Below are 16,938 nucleotides of genomic sequence, written 5' to 3' on the forward strand. Positions count from 1 at the left end.
CGTAAACCCGGCAGGCGGAGCTTGCAGTGAGCTGAGATCCGGCCACTGAACTCCAGGCTGGGCGACAGAGCGAGAATCCGTCTCAAAAAAAAAAAAAAAAAAAAAAAAAAAAAAAAGAAGAAGAAAAGAAAGAAAAAAGGAAAGGAAGGGAAGGGGAAAGAGGAAAGAAAGGAGAAAAGGGGGACAAGGGAAAGGAAGGGAAGGGAAGAGAAGGAAGAAAGAAAGGAAGAAAAGAAAGCAAGCCCTATGGAAGACACAAAACCCAGAGGTGAAAACACCAAGACAAGGACATTGTATTTCTGCATTTTAATTTATTTTTCGTTTCTGTTTCTCACTTACCAACACATGTGTAAAATGTAGCAGGTGTGTTAGTAAAGGAGAAGCAGCTGGGGAGAGAGGGGCAGGAATTAAGCAGCCACATGTGAAGAGTCAGGTCAAGCAGGAAGTGACTGGGGACAGAGGTGACGGGCAGTGTCCTCCCTGCCCCACCTTCCCACAAGGCACCAGCAACTGCTGCAGCTCACAGCCCCTGCCCCAGACGATTTGGTAAACGTAGTAAAGAGCATTGCTCCCAAACCTTGTCTCAGACATTCTTCCCCCAGCCCCAGCCATGGCGCAGGGTCTGCTCAGGCAGCCCTCCAAACCCCCATAGCCTAGTGCAGGAGAAATCTGCCCCGGACTCCCAGTGCCGGCCCCTGGGTAGTATCTGAGAAGCATGAAGCTGGTGGAGTCCAGGGGGCCACAGTGGGGCTACCTCGGAGCTCCTTCTGGAGGACCCTCCTTCCAGACCCTGGAAAACTCTAGCAGAAGGCCCTCTGCTTCAGCCACAGGCTCTTATTCCAGAGGACATTAATGCAGCCTGGGGGGACTGGGGGACCTGGCAGCAGAGGCCAAGAACTTGCCTCCGATGCCCGCTGGAGCCCCCTGGTTCCCTGGAGGGAAGGTTTGACCTTCCACCCGGAGCAGGACTTCCTGGCTTGGATTTGCACATTGATCCCGTGAGCGCTCTGACCCTGTGTTGATGAACACAGGCGTTTTCATCAGAATTATACCCACCCTGATGAATTTCCATCTTGGAAAGTATTTTCAAGGCAAATGCCACTGAGGACGATTCAATGCCTTGCTCAGTTTCTACATAGTGCAAACAAGTTTGCTTCTTCCCCGAATTTTTCCTTGGGATCATTTTCGCCAGGATCGAAGCTTTTCCATGTGTGTCTCACCACGTCTTTGATCCCCTGGTGGGTATCCAGTCCTCGGCCAGTGTCATTAATCGTCTCGCCACTGGGAGTTTTTCCTCGTTCGTAGTAAGTCCAGTTTTCCCGGAGCGAAAATTTTTGGCAGGCCCCTCCAAGGGCAGACAAACGTGTCCCGCGTGCTGTTTCAGTCCCAGTCCACTTCTGTTTTGGCGGATGGTTTTTTTCTGGCGGTGAATCTGTGAACCTGGCATTTTCTCAGGGAATCTGGGAGATGATGATGATGATGATGGTGGAAGCTTTTTATTCCAGGGATATTCCAGGATGCCTCCAGCGCCCATGAACCCGGGTCAAGGAGCTTTTCAGGTGGAGGCGGATAGGGGGTCCCCTCCTGGCCAGGCAGCCCCGATCGCGGCTCTCACAGCGCCTTGTCTGCGGGCGCAGTGGCCGTGGCGGCCTGCTCTGCACGGGCTGGGCCACCAAGGGCTGCGGGCCGCGAGGAGCGCAACAGGCCGAGGCCCCTGGAGCGGCCCGCGCCGTGCAGCTGGCGCTCGTGGCGGCGGATCTGCACCTTGTGTCGGAAGCGCTCGCCGCAGTCCTCGCACACGTAGGGCCGCTCGCCCGAGTGCGTGCGCCGGTGGCGCAGCAGGTTGGAGGAGACACTGAAGCGCTTGCCGCAGTCCCCGCAGGCGTAGGGTCGCTCCCCAGTGTGCGTGCGCTGGTGCTGCACGAGCGCCGAGCTCTCACTGAAGCGCTTGGCGCAGTACGAGCAGGCGTAGGGTTTCTCACCCGTGTGGATGCGCTGGTGCGTTACCAGGTTCGAGTGCTGCGAGAAGCCCTTGCCGCACTCGCCGCAGCGGTGTGGCCTCTCACCCGTGTGCGTGGCCTGGTGGCGCACCAGGTCCGTGCTGCGGCTGAAGCCCTTGCCGCATTCCCCGCAGATAGTCGGTCGGTCCCGGGCGCGCCGTCGCCGCCGCTGCCGTGCGGGAGTCAACGCCGCGCTGCCTGCCGGGCCCGGGATGGCCACCACGGCCGGCGCTGCCACGGCTGGCAGCACCATGAGCTCCTGCAGCACCACGTAGCCCGGGGGAGCCACCACGACCGCGGCTGGAGCCCCGGGGACTGCCGCTCCGCCACCCCCTGCGGCTGGCACCAGTTCTAGCTGCAGCTCCGGTTGCACCGGGGTCAGCTCCAGCTGCACCTCCTGCTGCTGGGCGCCCAGCTCCACCGGGGTCAGCTCCAGCTGCACCTCCTGCTGCTCCAGCTGCTGCTGCTCTAGCTGCTGCTGCTGCTCCAGCTGTTGCTCCAGCTGCTGCAGCTGCTCCTGCAGTTTGAGCTGCAGCTGCCGCTGCTCCTGCTGCCGTTCCAGCTCCTGCTGCCGCTCCAACTCCTGCCGCTGCTGCTCCAGCTCCTGCTCCGACCCCAGGTCCACCGGCATGAGCTCCAGCTCCACCTCTTCCTCCTCCTCAGGCTCCAGGGGAGGAGGTTGCAGTTGTTGCTGTTGCAATTGTTCCTGCTGCTGTTGCAACAGCTGCTGTTGCTGCTGCTGCTTTAATTGTTCCTGCTGCTGCAGCAGTAGCTGCTGCTGTAACTGTGCCTGCTGCTGTTCCAGCAGTTGCTGCTGTAACTGTGCCTGCTGCTGCTGCAACAGTTGCTGCTGTAACTGTTCCTGCTGCTGCAGCAACAGTAGCTGCTGCTGCTGCTGCTGTAGCTGTTCCTGCTGCTGTTGAAACTGTTGCTGCTGTAATTGTTCCTGCTGTTGTAGCAGCTGCTGCTGTTGTAACTGTTCCTGATGTTGCTGTAACAGCTGTTGCTCTTGCACTTGCTGCTGTAGCCGTTCCTGCTGCTGCAACAGCTGTTGCTCTTGTGCTTGCTGCGGCTGTGATGGCTCCTGCTGTGGCTGTAACGGCTCCTGCTGTGGTTGCAACTGCTCCTGCTGTTGCTGTAACAGCTGTTGCTCTTGCACTTGCTGTGGCTGCACCTGTTGCTGCTGGTGCGTTAGCTGCAGTTCAGGTTTCAGTTCCTGATGGTGCATGGATTGGTGTTTTTCCTGCTGTAGTTGAGATAGCTGTTGTTGCCCGTCCTGCTGCGGCTGTTGTTGCAGTTCTAGGTGTGGTTGCGGCTGTTGCAGTTGCTCCTGCTGTGGCTGTTGCTGCGGTTTGGGCTGCTGTTCTAACTGCTGCAGTTGCAACTCCTGTTGTCCTGGCTGGGTTTCCTCAGCGATTTCACTGGCCCCCACTGGGGCCAAGACTGCTGGCCGCTGTGGACTGCTGCTCCCCTCCTGAGGCTCTTCCTCCTCCTGACTCTCACTCCCACCACTGCCACCTGTGGAAGAAATGGCAGGAAGCCAAGAGAGAAAGATCTACAGGAAGCTCTCTGGTCCAGACCCCAGGACCTGCCCCTTACCTGCCCTCAAAGATACACTAACACACTCTTAGCAGGAGCCCAAAAGTGCTGGATCAAGTAACAATAGCAGCCCAGCAGAAACTGAAATGCTGCAGGGGCTGGGGGTGGCTTGGAAATGTGCCCAGGTGGCCGGGCATGGTGGCTCATGCCTATAATCCCAGCACTTTGAGAGGCCGAGGTGGGCAGATTGCCTGCGCTCAGAAGTTCGAAACCAGCCTGGGCAACATGGCGAAAGCCTGTCTCTACTAAAAATACAAAAAATTAGCCAGGTGTGGTGCCTGGTGCCTGTAATCCCAGCTACTCAGGAGGCTGAGGCAGGAGAATCACTTGAACTCAGGAGGTGGAGGTTGCAGTGAGCCGAGATCATACCACTGTGCTCCAGCCTGGGCCATGTCGAAAGAAAGACAGAGAAAGAGCGAAGGAAACAAGGAAGGAAAGAGGGGGGGAAGGAAGGAAGGAAGGAGGCCCAGGGACTGCTGGTGACCTCCCTCTGGACCCCAGCTCCCTGATCCCTCCTTGGAGCTTCCCTTTACGCAGGGCCCATGCTCTGCTCTCGGCACTGACACCAGCAGGGGTGCCGGGGGCTCCCTGACCATCCTGAGAAGTCTCTTGTGCTTAATCACCCTCCAGTAGAAACCACTGAACCAGTTCAGCATGGGGTTGGTTCCAATGGCCAAGCCACCAACCCCATGCTGAACTCCGACCTCAGTTACAGCCACACCTTAAATAAATAAAACTCTCCTTCTCTGTAAATAATAAATAATTTATATAAAGCTGCCTGGAATTGTCACCGCAAATAGTTTCCCAACATCACCAAAGTGTCAAAGAGACCACTAAGTTTCAGGCGGGAAGTCCTCAGTTCAGAACCTAACTCTACCAGTCGGCAGGTGTACAACCTCCTGCAGGCTCACAGCCCTGTCTATAAAATAGATCAGTGATACCCACACCATCTGCTTAAACAGTACAACGAGAGCCCTGGCATAGTCCCTGGAACCTGGTAGGTGCCTGAAAATTCCCTCTCTCTGCAGGTTAGGATTGGTTTGCAAAGTAACAAAAAATACCAAGGAGACTGGGAGTGTTTGAGATTGTCATTCCTGAATACAAAGGACTAACTAAGCTGGGCGTGATGGCTCATGCCTGTAATCCCAACACTTTGGGAGGCATAAACCTGGGAGGCCCTGCGCAAACAGCACCACTCCGTTACTACGCTTCTCTTTCCACACCATGTCCACCATGAGTTTCTCATTTTGAGTATTACTATTGTGCTATTGGAAAATCTCAATTCTTCTTCCTATATGTGACCTGAGGAGGCATTTTCTATTCCCAAATCTGATTTCAATATCTCTTCTCCCTATAACATCATATGTTTTCCATTTTGTAATGGAAGGCAATGCTTTCTGGCCACTTTTCCAGGAATATGTTAATTTAATAAAATCAAAGGATGGCTGGGCGCGTTGGCTCGTGTGTGTAATCCTAGCACTTTGGGAGGTTGAGGCAAGTGGATCACGAGGTCAGGAGATCGAGACCATCCTGGCCAACATGGTGAAACCCCATCTTTAATAAAATGCAAAAAATCCGGGTGTGGTGGCGTGCGCTGTAGTCCCAGCTACTTGGGAGGCTGAGGCTGGGGAATCACTTGAACCTGAAAGGCGAAGGTTGCAGTGAGCTGAGATAATGCCACTGCACTCCAGCCCAGTGACAGAGCGAGACTCCGTCTCAAAAACAAATAAACAAAAAACAAAAACAAACAAAAAAAGAACCAAGGGACATGGTGAAACCCTGTCTCTACTAAAAATACAAAAATTAGCCGGGCATGGTGGCATGCACCTATAGTCCCAGCTACTCGGGAGGCTGCAGCAGGAGAACTGGAGAACTGCTTGAACCCAGGAGGTGGAGGTTGCAGTGAGTCGAGATCCAGCCACCACACTCCAGCCTGGGCAACAGAGCAAGACTCTGTCTCAAAAAAAAAAAAAAAAAAAAAAATTTCCACCAAGGGAGATCTACATGCATATAATTTCCTCTAGTAAAATATTCCTAATAACCTTTGGTTTGGCTAATGGATCCGTGAGTGTGCTTTTCATAGACATTCACATCAGCTGGGGGGAAGCACATGGTGGGAGAAGACAGGGTGAAAACTGTCCCCCCAGCAAGTCCACTGGTGGGAGAAGGGGTACTCCCTTCTCCCACCCCTTCTGGGAGCAACAAGACAGATTGTACCTGTGTGAATCTCCTCTTTGCTGGCACAGTCTTGACCACAGGCCACTCTGACTCCCTGGGGCAGCAATTTCAGGTTTTTTTTTTTTTTGGAAACAGGGTCTCACTCTTGTTGCCCAGGCTGGAGTGCAGTGGTGCAATCTCAGCTCACTGTAGCCTCAATCTCCCAAGCTCAAGCGATCCTCCCATCTCAGCCTCCCAAGTGGCTGGGACTATAGGCATACACCACCATGCCTAGCTAATTTTTTAAATTTTTTGTAGAGATGGGGTTTTGCCATGTTGCACAGGCTGGTCTCGAACTCCTGAGCTCAAGCGATCCACCTGCCTCGGCCTCCCAAAGTGCTGGGATTACAGGCATGAGCCATTGTGCCTGACCTCAGCATTTTTAACAAAGGCATTTTAGTGACCATCTAGTTCAATGTTGTCTGACATGTTATACCTTCTCAAAGTTTCATCAGCTAAATGTACAAGTCAGAAGGGTCTTCCTTTCTTCTTCTTTTTTTTGAGACAGAGTCTTGCTCCAGCTCTGTCGCCCAGGCTGGAGTGCAGTGGCACGATCCTGGCTCACTGCAACCTCTGCCTCCTGGGTTCAAGTGATTCTTCTGCCTCAGCCTCCTGAGTAGCTGGGATTGCAGGCACCCACCACACTCAGCTAATTTTTGTATTTGTAGTAGAGACGGTGTTTCACCATGTTGGCCAGGCTGGTCTCAAATTCCTGGCTTCAAGTGATCTGCCCGCCTTGGCCTCCCAAAGTGCTGAGATTACAGGAATGAACCACCACGCCTGGTCAGAAGGGTCCTTTTTGACTCCACACGTCCCCATCCCACCCCTTCAATTCCTTTGGTCCTTTTCAAGCTCTGTCCCGCCCTGCCCCAGGCCCTCACTCAGCACCCTTAAAGCACAGAATGGAAACTGGCTCTCATGAGTGTGGCCACCAGAGAAGGTTTGCCGAGAGTGGGTCCCAGAGGAAGAGGTCTTGGAAGGAAGCCACAGAGCCAACATCCGGGGCAGGAGGGGCAGAGGAAGAGTGCCTAGCAGTACTTGAATGGGATCTGGGAAATTGAGTGGAAATTGACTCAGGAGCTGGAGCCAGGTGTGGTGAGGATGGTGGAGGCCCCCTGGCTGCCAGGAAACACAGCAATGAGTTCCAGCCAGCATGCACCTGTGAGTGTGAGTCCAGTCAGCACTCATGTGGTGACTGGGGAGCCCCTCACCAGCCTGGCCTCAGCCTGCCTGACACAGCCACCTTGGAAAATCTCAAGGCAGAGCTGCTGGTGTTACTCAATGCAGCTGAGGTTGGCTAGTGTGAGTCTGTGCAGGCTGCCCACCACTCTTGAGCCTCTTTCTGCCATGGCAGGCAGGTATGGGGCTCTGTCAAGGGATTCCCCCAGGCCCTCACCTGAGAGGGTGTCAGGCCCTGGGCCCCCATCTTCAAGACATCGAAGTTCCAGCACGAAGGTCTCGGTGGCTGGCCCCACCTCCATCCTGGCGGTCAGACCCGGATTCCCGGGAGTCGGCTGTGCTGAAAGGAAGGAAGCGGTTTAGATGGGCGGGAGTGCTTTGAGCTCCTGCCAGGTGCCACAGGCCCCCAAAGGCCCTCCACCTCTGCCTCAGGCCACCTAGAGTGGTCAGTTCCACCCCTGCTGCAACTACAGGACTTTCCAGGCCGCAGTGGGGAACCGGGAGTGCCGGCGGCCCGGAGGTTCAGGGCTGGGGAGGTGGCAGCCAGCAACGGAGGCTGTCACCTGCACAGAGGCAGAGCTGCCTCTCCTGACTTTTCACAGGGGGATAGAGAGTGGGGTAGCCCCACTGAGACACAACTGTGGGTGTCAGCCCTTCACAAGGGAGGAAAGCTAGAGTCACCAAAGGGACATTTAGAGTGGGGAGCTCTGGGGCCTAAGAGTGACTGTCCATCAACATCCTTCCTGCCTCCTTTTTAATAGTTTGTTTTTTTGAGACAGAGTCTCATTCTGTCGCCCAGGCTGGAGTACAGCGATCTTGGCTCACTGCAGCGATCTTGGCTCACTGCAACCTCCGTCTCCCTGGTTGAAGCGATTCTCCTGCCTCAGCCTACCGAGTAGCTGGGGCTACAGGTGTGCGCCATCACACCCAGCTAATTTTTATGGTTTTTTTTATATTGTGGACGATGTTGCCCAAGGCTGGTCTCGAACTCCTGGCCTCAGGTGATCCTCCTGTCTTGGCCTCCCAAAGTGTTGGTTGAGTGAGCCACCGCGCCTGGCCCCTTCCATTCTATTGCCTTCCTGGCCTGCTCTGAGAAGGCCACCAGCAGGCCACGTGTGTCAGCTGCTACCCCAGCTCCCAGGCAAGGCAGGTGTCCAGAGCACTGTCACCCATGGCCTGGCCCTGTGCCCAGGCGCCCCTGAGGGTCCACCCTGGCCCGTGCAGAACGGGCCCCTCTCCCCTAAACAGGCCGACTTGCGCCATCCAGTCCAAACTCTCTCAAGGGACGCGTCCCCGGTGGTCCAGCGCCAACGATCCCCTGGGCCTCACCTGGTGGAGCATTTCCTGCTCCCGGGGCAGCCTCTGCACTAGGGAGGTGTGGTCAGCAGAGGCTGCGAGGTGAAGGCCACGGCGTGCAGCCGGCTCATTCCGGAGGCACCTCCATCCAGAAAGAGCCGGGACGCGCAGGGCCACCCCGGGGACTTTCTGGGCACTCCGGAGCGTCCACGCCGTCTGGGCTGCCTAGGTCGCCCTGGGCCAAGGGAAGGGGCCGAGAGGAGCGGCCGAGCAGAAGTTGGTGGAGACTCTCCGGCAGGGGTCGGGGCGGGAGGCAGCGCCCCGAATCCCGCGCGGGGCTCAGGGCCGGCCCCCCGGGACCATCGCAGGCAGCGGGATCCAGGCCGGCGCCCGGGGTCGGCACCACGGGGTGGCTCCGCCTGGGGTCGGCGGCGGCCAGGCGACGCGGGTCCGCGGGGGCTACAGGTGCCCGGAGCCTGCGGGCGGCCTTTGCCGGGCCGCGCGGTGGCCGGGGCGGGGGCGGGGGCGGGGCGGGCGCCGCGGCCAGGCCGGGTCCCCCTGGGCTCGCCCGCCCGCCCGGGAGTGCGTCCGTTCGGGCCGCTGGCCGGGCCGGGGGCGGGGGCGCGGGGGTTGGCACAGGAAGTCCCCCCGGCATCCGCATCCTGTCCCCCGCCCCTGCCCGCCCGCCGCGCCCCCGCGCCCCGGCCCCCGCCGCCGCCGCCGCCGCCGCCGCCGCTCTAGGCAGCCGCAGCTCGGTGGGCTTAACCCTTCCCGGCCCGGCCACTCACCCGGCCCAGGGGACACGATGCGGCGGCCCCTGGGGCGTCCCGGGCCGGCCGGTGCCCAGCGCAGCGCGCGCTGTGCCGCATCCCTGCTGCGCGTGTCCGCGCGCCACGGTTGGCGACTGTCACTGCTTGGGTGTCTGGGTGGGGGGTACCCAGCCTGATCCCTGCCACCCCCTAGAGGGCAGGCGTGGCCTCGGGGAGCCCCTGCCGGGGTGCAAATTGTGGCTAATGAGCACTCAATTCGATGGCACTCGAAGAGGGAGTAGGCGCCATCCGGGCCCGGCCTGAGCAGGCCCTGGAGAGGCCACCCGGGTGCGCACCGTGGAGCCCTCCTCCTGGACCCCTGGGCTGGGGAGGGCAGGCCAGCAGGGAGTGTGTGCCTTCCTCCCCCTGTTCGGGGACTGTGACCCGCATAGATCAAATGAGGCCACCGTGGAGAACTGGCAGAGCTGGAATCCTCCCTCCCAGCGCCCCTGCGGTCTTTCGCTGACCACAAGGCTGGTTGGTGGTCAGGCCTCCCACCTCCCCCACCCTCTCCTCTCCTCCTTCCTGACTTGGCAAGCGGATTCCTGCCTGGGTCAGGGGTCTTCTCCAAGGGAGGCCTTCCCTGACCCTGTCTTAATGTTCCACCACCTAACTTTCCTGTCCTCGGGGCACAAACCTCTCTAACCTGGAGAATTCACATTCACATTGGGATGCTCAAATTCTTTAGAAAAACCCAGAGATCTGGGGGCAGGGCATGGTAGTTCACGCCTGTAAACCCAGCACTTCGGAAGTATCACTTAGGCTGGTAGTTTGAGACCAGGCTGATCAACACAGCAAGACCCCATCTCTACATAAAATGTTTTGTTTTTGTTTTTTTTAAATTAGCTCGGCTACTAAAAAGTAGCCTGTAATCCCAACTACTTGGGAGGCCAAGGTGGGTGGATCACTTGAGCCCAGGAGGAGGTCGAGGCTGCAGTGAGCTATGATCGCTCCACTGCACCCTAGCCTGGGTGACAGAGCGAGACCCTGTCTCCATCTAAAAACAAGCACACATGCTGGGCGCGCTGGCTCACGCCTGTAATCCCAGCACTTTGGGAGGCCGAGGCAGGTGGATCACCTGAGGTCGAGAGTTGGAGACCAGCCTGACCAACATGGAGAAACTCCATCTGTACTAAAGATACAAAATTAGCCGGGTGTGGTGGCACGTGCCTGTAACCCCAGCTACTCGGGAGACTGAGGCAGGAGAATTGCTTGAGTCTGGGAGGTGGAGGTTGCGGTGAGCCTAGATCACGCCATTGCACTCCAGCCTGGGCAACAAGAGTGCAACTCCATCTCAAAAACCAAAAACAGGCAAACAAAAACAAAAAAACGAAAGATCTGGTGACTGGCCGGGCGCGGTGGCTCAAGCCTGTAATCCCAGCACTTTGGGAGGCCGAGACGGGCGGATCACGAGGTCAGGAGATCGAGACCATCCTGGCTAACACGGTGAAACCCCGTCTCTACTAAAAAGTACAAAAAACTAGCCGGGCGAGGTGGCGGGCGCCTGTAGTCCCAGCTACTCAGGAGGCTGAGGCAGGAGAATGGCGGGAACCCGGGAGGCGGAGCTTGCAGTGAGCTGAGATCTGGCCACTGCACCCCAGCCTGGGCGACAGAGCGAGACTCCGTCTCAAAAAAAAAAAAAAAAAAAAAAGATCTGGTGACAAAGATTGCTCCTGGGGTGCAGCAGGAATGCCCCCCTGGCGGGGGGACAAGAGCCCTCAGGGTGCACCGCCCCCTCCCTTCCTCCTGTTCCTGGGCTCACACTGCTGTGGCACAGGTGGCCACCTTGTCCTGTTTTTGGAATCTCTCTGGCCCCCGCAGGCACTGGAGTTTGAGGCTTCCCCTCTGGCCCTTGCTTGAAAAGGCTGCACTCTGGTGGCTTCCGCCCCAGGCTAGAAAAAGTGCAGTAAGAACCTGGCTTTGGAGACAGAGTCATCTAGGGTCATGGGACCTTTTTGCAGCCAGGTAACTGCAGGTAAATGACTGCCTTGCATCTGTGAAGTTGAGATGGCAGCCTGCTAAGCAGGATAAGGATGAGCAGATAGGGTGAGGAGGATATGGCCAGGAGTATAAGATCAGAGCAGGTGTGTACCTGCCTCCTCTAGCCTCCTGCAAGGCCTCATGCCCTGAGGGGCCCCTCCCCGCTCAGGTCTTTAAGCTGGCTTCTTTCTGATAGGATTTACACATCCTCAGGGCTCTCCCATCTTAAAAACATGCTACCCTGGCCAGGTGCAGTGGCTTATGCTTACGCAGTGGCACTTCAGGAAGCCAAGGCAGGAGGATCATGTGAGCCCTGGCTTTGGAGGCTGCAGTGAGGCATGATCAAGCCACTGCACTCCAGCCTGGGCGACAGAGCAAGACTCTACTGGCCAGGCGCGGTGGCTCATGCCTGTAATCCCAGCATTTTGGGAGGCCAACGTGGGCGAATCATGAGGTCCAGAGATAGAGACCATCCTGGTCAACATGGTGAAACCCTGTTTCTAATAAAAATACTATATATATATACATATATACACACACACACACACACACACACACACACATATATATATATATACACACACAGTTGGGTGTGGTGGCGCATGCCTGTAGTCCCAGCTACTCGGGAGGCTGAGGCAGTAGAATCGCTTGAGCCCAGAAGGCGGAGGTTGCAGTGAGCCAAGATCACACCACCGCACTCCAGCGTGGTGACACTGTGAGACTCCATCTCAAAAAAAAAAAAAAAGACTATGTAAAATATAAAAGAGCTACCCACTTCTCCTTCCTGCCCTTGACAGTCAACCTTCCTTTGCCATATCCCCATCTGCCCATCCCTCCTTCTCCTCTCTGACCTGGCCTCACCGCAGCCAGGCAACTTCCCATGATATCACCAGCAACGTCCATGTCACTAAACCCTCATCATGTTTGGCCTCTGGACAGCGTTGGACACTTCAGCCATGCTGTCCAGGGAGAAACACCTTGGTTCCCCTTCCTCTTGGCTCCTTCTCTGACACCTTGCAGGCTCTGCTCCCCTCCCTCCCGCTCGTTGCTCACCTGTGCACCAGAGAGGTATCCCACCATGTCCACAAACAGTTCCTCCCACTGAGCTTTTTGTTGCTGTTTGTTTTTGAGACAGGGTCTCACTCCCATTGCCCAGGCTGGAGTGCAGTGGCACAATCACAGCTCACTGCAGCCTCAACTTCCCAGGCTCAGGTGATCCTCCCACCTCAGCCTCCCAAGTACCTAGGACTACAGGGATGCACCACCACACCTGGCTAATTTATTCTTTTGTTGAGATGAGGTCTCCCTATGTTGCCCAGCTTCGTCTTGAACTCCTGGCCTCAAGCAATCCTCCCACCTCAGCCTCCCAAAGTGCCGGGATTAACAGACATGAGCTACTGCACCCGGCTATTTTATTGATTGACTGATTGATTTAGAGATGGAGTTTTGCTCTGTCACCCAGGCTGGAGTGCAGTGGGACAATCTCAGCTCACTGTAACCTCTGCCTCCCAGGTTCAAGTGATTCTCCTCCCTTAGCCTCCCCGGTAGCTGGGACTACAGGCATGTGCCATCACACCTGGCTAACTTTTGTATTTTTAGTAGACGGGGTTTCACCATGTTGGCCAGGCTGATCTCAAATTCCTGACCTCAAGTGATCCACCCTCCTCAGCCTTCCAAAGAGCAGGAATTATAGGCACGAGCCAGCATGCCTGGCCCCAGCTAGAATCTTTTTTTTTTTTTTTTTTTTTTTTTGAGACGGAGTCTCGCTCTGTCACCCAGGCTGGAGTGCAGTGGCCAGATCTCGGCTCACTGCAAGCTCTGCCTCCCAGATTTACGCCATTCTCCTGCCTCAGCCTCCCGAGTACCTGGGACTACAGGCGCCCGCCACCTCGCCCGGCTAGTTTTTTTTTTTTTTGTATTTTTTAGTAGAGATGGGGTTTCACCATGTTAGCCAGGATGGTCTCGATCTTCTGACCTCATGATCCGCCCGTCTCAGCCTCCCAAAGTGCTGGGATTAGCGCCCGGCCTAGAATCTTTTAGTAAGCCTTCCCACATCTTCCTTTGGAGCTATAAATACCTTCCAACTCAACTTTCCACCTAGTCAATCTGGTCAGGAAAGTATTTGCTTCACTGTTTCCTTAGGGCATTTCTTCAGGGGTTTCCTCTCCGCAGATCCACACTGGGCAGGATGCTGTCCAGGCTGCTGCTGGCTGTCAACCTGGGACCCCCCATCACCATCTTTCCGGGATTTGCCTTTGTTAGCCTCACACTAATCCCTGTTCTCACACCATGTCTGTCTCTTATATTTTATTTTTTGAGTCAGGGTCTTGCTCTGTTACCCAGGCTGGAATGCAGTGGTGCCACCATGGCTCATTGCAGCCTCGAACTCCTGGGCTCAAGTGATCTTCCTGTCTCAGCTTTTCTTTTCTTTTTTTGAGACAGTCTTGCTCTATTGCCCAGGCTGGAGTGCAGTGGCACAATCTCAGCTCACTGCACCCTCCACCTCCCAGGTTTAAGTGATTCTCCTGCCTCACCTTCCTGCATAGCTGGGATTACAGGTGCCTGCCACCACACCCAGCTAATTTTTGTATTTTTAGTAGAGATGGGATTTTGCCACATTGATCAGGCTGGTCTTGAACTCCTGAACCTGTGATCCGCCCGCCTTGGCCTCCCAAAGTGCTGGGATTACAGGTGTGAGCCATTGCGCCCAGCCCTGTCTCAGCTTTTCTTTTTCTTTTTTGAGACGGAGTCTCGCTCTGTCGCCCAGGCTGGAGTGCAGTGGCGCAATCTCGGCTCACTGCAAGCTCCGCCTCCCGGGTTCACGCCATTCTCCTGCCTCAGCCTCCCGAGTAGCTGGGACTACAGGCGCCCGCCCCTGCGCCCGGCTAATTTTTTCTATTTTTAGTAGAGACGGGGTTTCACCATGGTCTCGATCTCCTGACCTTGTGATCCGCCCACCTCGGCCTCCCAAAGTGCTGGGATTACAGGCGTGAGCCACCACGCCCGGCCTCAGCTTTTCAAAGTGCTGGAATTACAGGTGTGAGCCATGGTGCTTGGCCAAAGTCTTTATTCTCACATTAGATTGGCTATGGATTATAGATTGGTAATTGTTTCCCCTCAGAATGTTAAAGACAATTTTTTTGCGTTTTTTTTTTTCTGAGACAGAGTCTCACTCTATCTCCTAGGCTGGAGTGCCATGGTGTGATTAACAAACAGTTTGTCTTTTAGCTTCCAGAGCTGCTAGTGGAGAAGTCCAGTACCATTTTGATTCTTGATTCTTTGAGCCTGAGAGGAAAAGCTGGTGGGCCAGGAGCAGGTGCCTTGAAAAGGAGTGGAGTAAGACAGAGCTGCTCCCAGACGGCAGCTGTGGGGTGGCAGGAAGTTTGTCTCCTCCTGGAGATGATGGAAAAGGTTTGGATTCTGTTCTGGGGAGGAGCAGCAGACTAGGGAGACACACCGAGATTAATGCTCCAGTGAGCATCGATGATGCTGCCCTTCATTTTGATGGAGCACCTTCTCAAGTGTCCTTCCCTAGAAATACTTGCATTCTCTGAATAGAACAAACAGGAAAATAAAAATAATAAAATTTTAAAAAACAGAAGCATGCATTGGCAGTGACCTAGTGTGCAAATGTCAGGTGTTACTCTTCAGGTCAAATACCTAATAAATGCCATAAAATGTTCCAGGACAGGGAAGTACATTGCACGAAAATAATCAGCCAGGCCTGGTGGCTCACGCCTGTAATCCCAGCAGTTTGGGAGGCCGAGGTGGACGGATCACCTCAGTCCGAGGTCAAGAGATCGAGACCATCCTGGCCAACATGGTGAAACCCCGTCTCTACTAAAAATACAAAAATTAGCTTGACGTGGTGGCGGGCACCTGTAGTCCCAGCTACTTGGTAGGCTGAGGCAGGAGAATCACTTGAACCTGGAAGGTGGAGGTTGCAGTGGGCCAAGATCACACCACTGCACTCCAGCCTGGTGATAGAGTGAGACTCTGTGTCAGAACAACAAGAAGCAATTGGGGTTCAAGCATTTCTCCTGCCTCAGCCTCCTAAGTAGCTGGGATTACAGGTGCACACCACCACACCTGGCTAATTTTTGTACTTTCAGTAGAGACAGGGTTTCACCATGTTGGCCAGGCTGGTCTTGAACTCCTGACCTCAGGTGATCTGCCCACCTTGGCCTCCCACAGTGCTGGGATTACAGGCGTGAGCCACCGCGCCCAGCCATTTTTCTGTTTTTGTTTTCTGAGACAGAATTTCACTGTCACCCAGGCTACCATGCAGTGACACAACCTTGGCTCACTGCAGCCTCCACCTCCTGGGTTCAAGCGATTCTCCTGCCCCAGTCTCCTGAGTAGCTGGGATTTTGCAGGCGCCCACCATCACGTCCAGCTAATTTTTGTATTTTTAGCAGAGACAGAATTTCATCATGTTGCTCAGGCTGGTCTCGAACTACTAGCCGCAAGTGATCCGCCCACCTTGGCCTCCCAAAGTGCCGGGATTACAAGTGTGAGGCACTGTGCCCAGCCCCAGGTTAAATTTCATCCCTGCAAGGTAAGCTCCATCTTTTAATGCTCCATGTTTGCAGTTTCCATCTCTCACTTCAGGCTAGGAGAGCCAGTGACATAGTTCCTGATGTTTGCTTCCTCCTGCAGTCCATTAAGGGAGGACTCCAAGCAGACACCTTCCCTTTTCAGTAGGAAAAAGATCCCTGAGGGCTGTTTTGTACCTGAGGGAAGAAATGTGACCCAAAGCAAATAGACCAGAAGCAGGCTGGGCGCAGTGGCTCACGCCTGTAATCCCAACACTTTGGGAGGCCGAGGCAGGTGGATCACCTGAGGTTGGGAGTTTGAGACCAGCCTGGCCAACATGGCGAAACCCTGTCTCTACTAAAAATACAAAAATTAGCCGGGCGTGATGGTGGGCGCCTGTAATCCCAGCTACTTGGGAGGCTGAGGCAGGAGAATCACTTGAACCTGGGAGGCAGAGGTTGCAGTGAACTGAGATCACACCACTGCACTCCAGCCTGTGTGACAGAGTGCAACCCTGTCTAAAAAAAAAAAAAAAAAAGGTGGGGCACGGTGGCTCACGCCTGTAATCCCAGCACTTTGGGAAGACGAGGTGGGCGGATCACAAGGTCAGGAGATCGACACCACTGTGAAACCCCGTCTCTACTAAAAATACAAAAAAAATTAGCCAGGCGTGGTGGCGGGCGCCTGTAGTCCCAGCTACTCAGGAGGCTGAGGCAGGAGAATGGCGTGACCCCTCGAGGTAGAGCTTGCAGCGAGCTGAGATTGCGCCACTGCACTCCAGCCTGACTGACAGAGTGAGACTCCGCCTCAAAAAAAAAAAAAAAGATCGGGAGTGCTCTATGCCTGCTGACCTCAGCTGCCTGGCTTAGCTGGGGACATGGGTGTCCAAGCTGTTTCCATAAAAAGAAATGACTAAAAACTACCATGACCATGAGATTGGGAAGCAGGCCAGGTGCAGTGGGTTAGGCCTGTAACCCCAGCACTTTGGGAGGCCACGGTGGGCAGATAGCTTGAGGTCAAGTATTCAAAGTCAGCCTGGGCAACCTAGCAAGACCCCATCTCTGTAAAAAAAAACCCAAAAAATTAGCAGGGCGTTGTGGTGCACACTTGTAGTCCCAGCTACTCGGGAGGCTGAGGCGCCAGAATCGATTGAACCCGGGAGGCGGAGCTTGCAGTGAGCCAAAATTGCGCCACTGTACTCCAGCCTGGGCGACAGAGCGAGACTCCGTCTCAAAAAAAAAAAAAAAAAAAAAAAAAAAAAAAATTGGGAAGGAAATGCCTGCAGTTGGAAGCAACATTTATGAAGCTGTTAAAAATACATT

At 55.2% G+C, this 16,938-nt stretch overlaps 1 protein-coding gene across 2 annotated transcripts; it reads right to left on the reverse strand.

Moving 5' to 3' along the window:
- Positions 1-291: 291 nt before the first annotated feature.
- ZNF853 (zinc finger protein 853) lies at positions 292-8,908 on the reverse strand. 2 transcript variants are annotated; one of them, XM_045387887.2, is made up of 3 exons: positions 8,325-8,908; positions 7,213-7,330; positions 292-3,518 (listed from the first exon to the last, which is right to left on the reverse strand). In XM_045387887.2, the coding sequence occupies exons 1-3, from the start codon at positions 8,334-8,336 to the stop codon at positions 1,612-1,614; spliced, it is 2,037 nt and encodes a 678-aa protein (XP_045243822.1). In that variant the 5' UTR covers positions 8,337-8,908; the 3' UTR covers positions 292-1,611. The 2 variants fall into 2 exon arrangements, with proteins under 2 accessions (XP_045243822.1, XP_045243823.1); XM_045387888.2 differs by having other exon boundaries at positions 7,213-7,335.
- Positions 8,909-16,938: the final 8,030 nt, after the last annotated feature.

Source organism: Macaca fascicularis, chromosome 3 (genome assembly GCF_037993035.2).
Source record: "Macaca fascicularis isolate 582-1 chromosome 3, T2T-MFA8v1.1".
In the NCBI taxonomy this organism is placed as follows: Eukaryota; Metazoa; Chordata; class Mammalia; order Primates; family Cercopithecidae; genus Macaca; species Macaca fascicularis.

Excerpts from the sequence above, each read along its gene's own strand:
- ZNF853 (XM_045387887.2), bottom strand. Across the intron at positions 3,519-7,212 it reads AGGGCCTGACACCCTCTCAG|GTGGCAGTGGTGGGAGTGAG; the intron begins GTGAGGGCCTGG and ends TTTCTTCCACAG.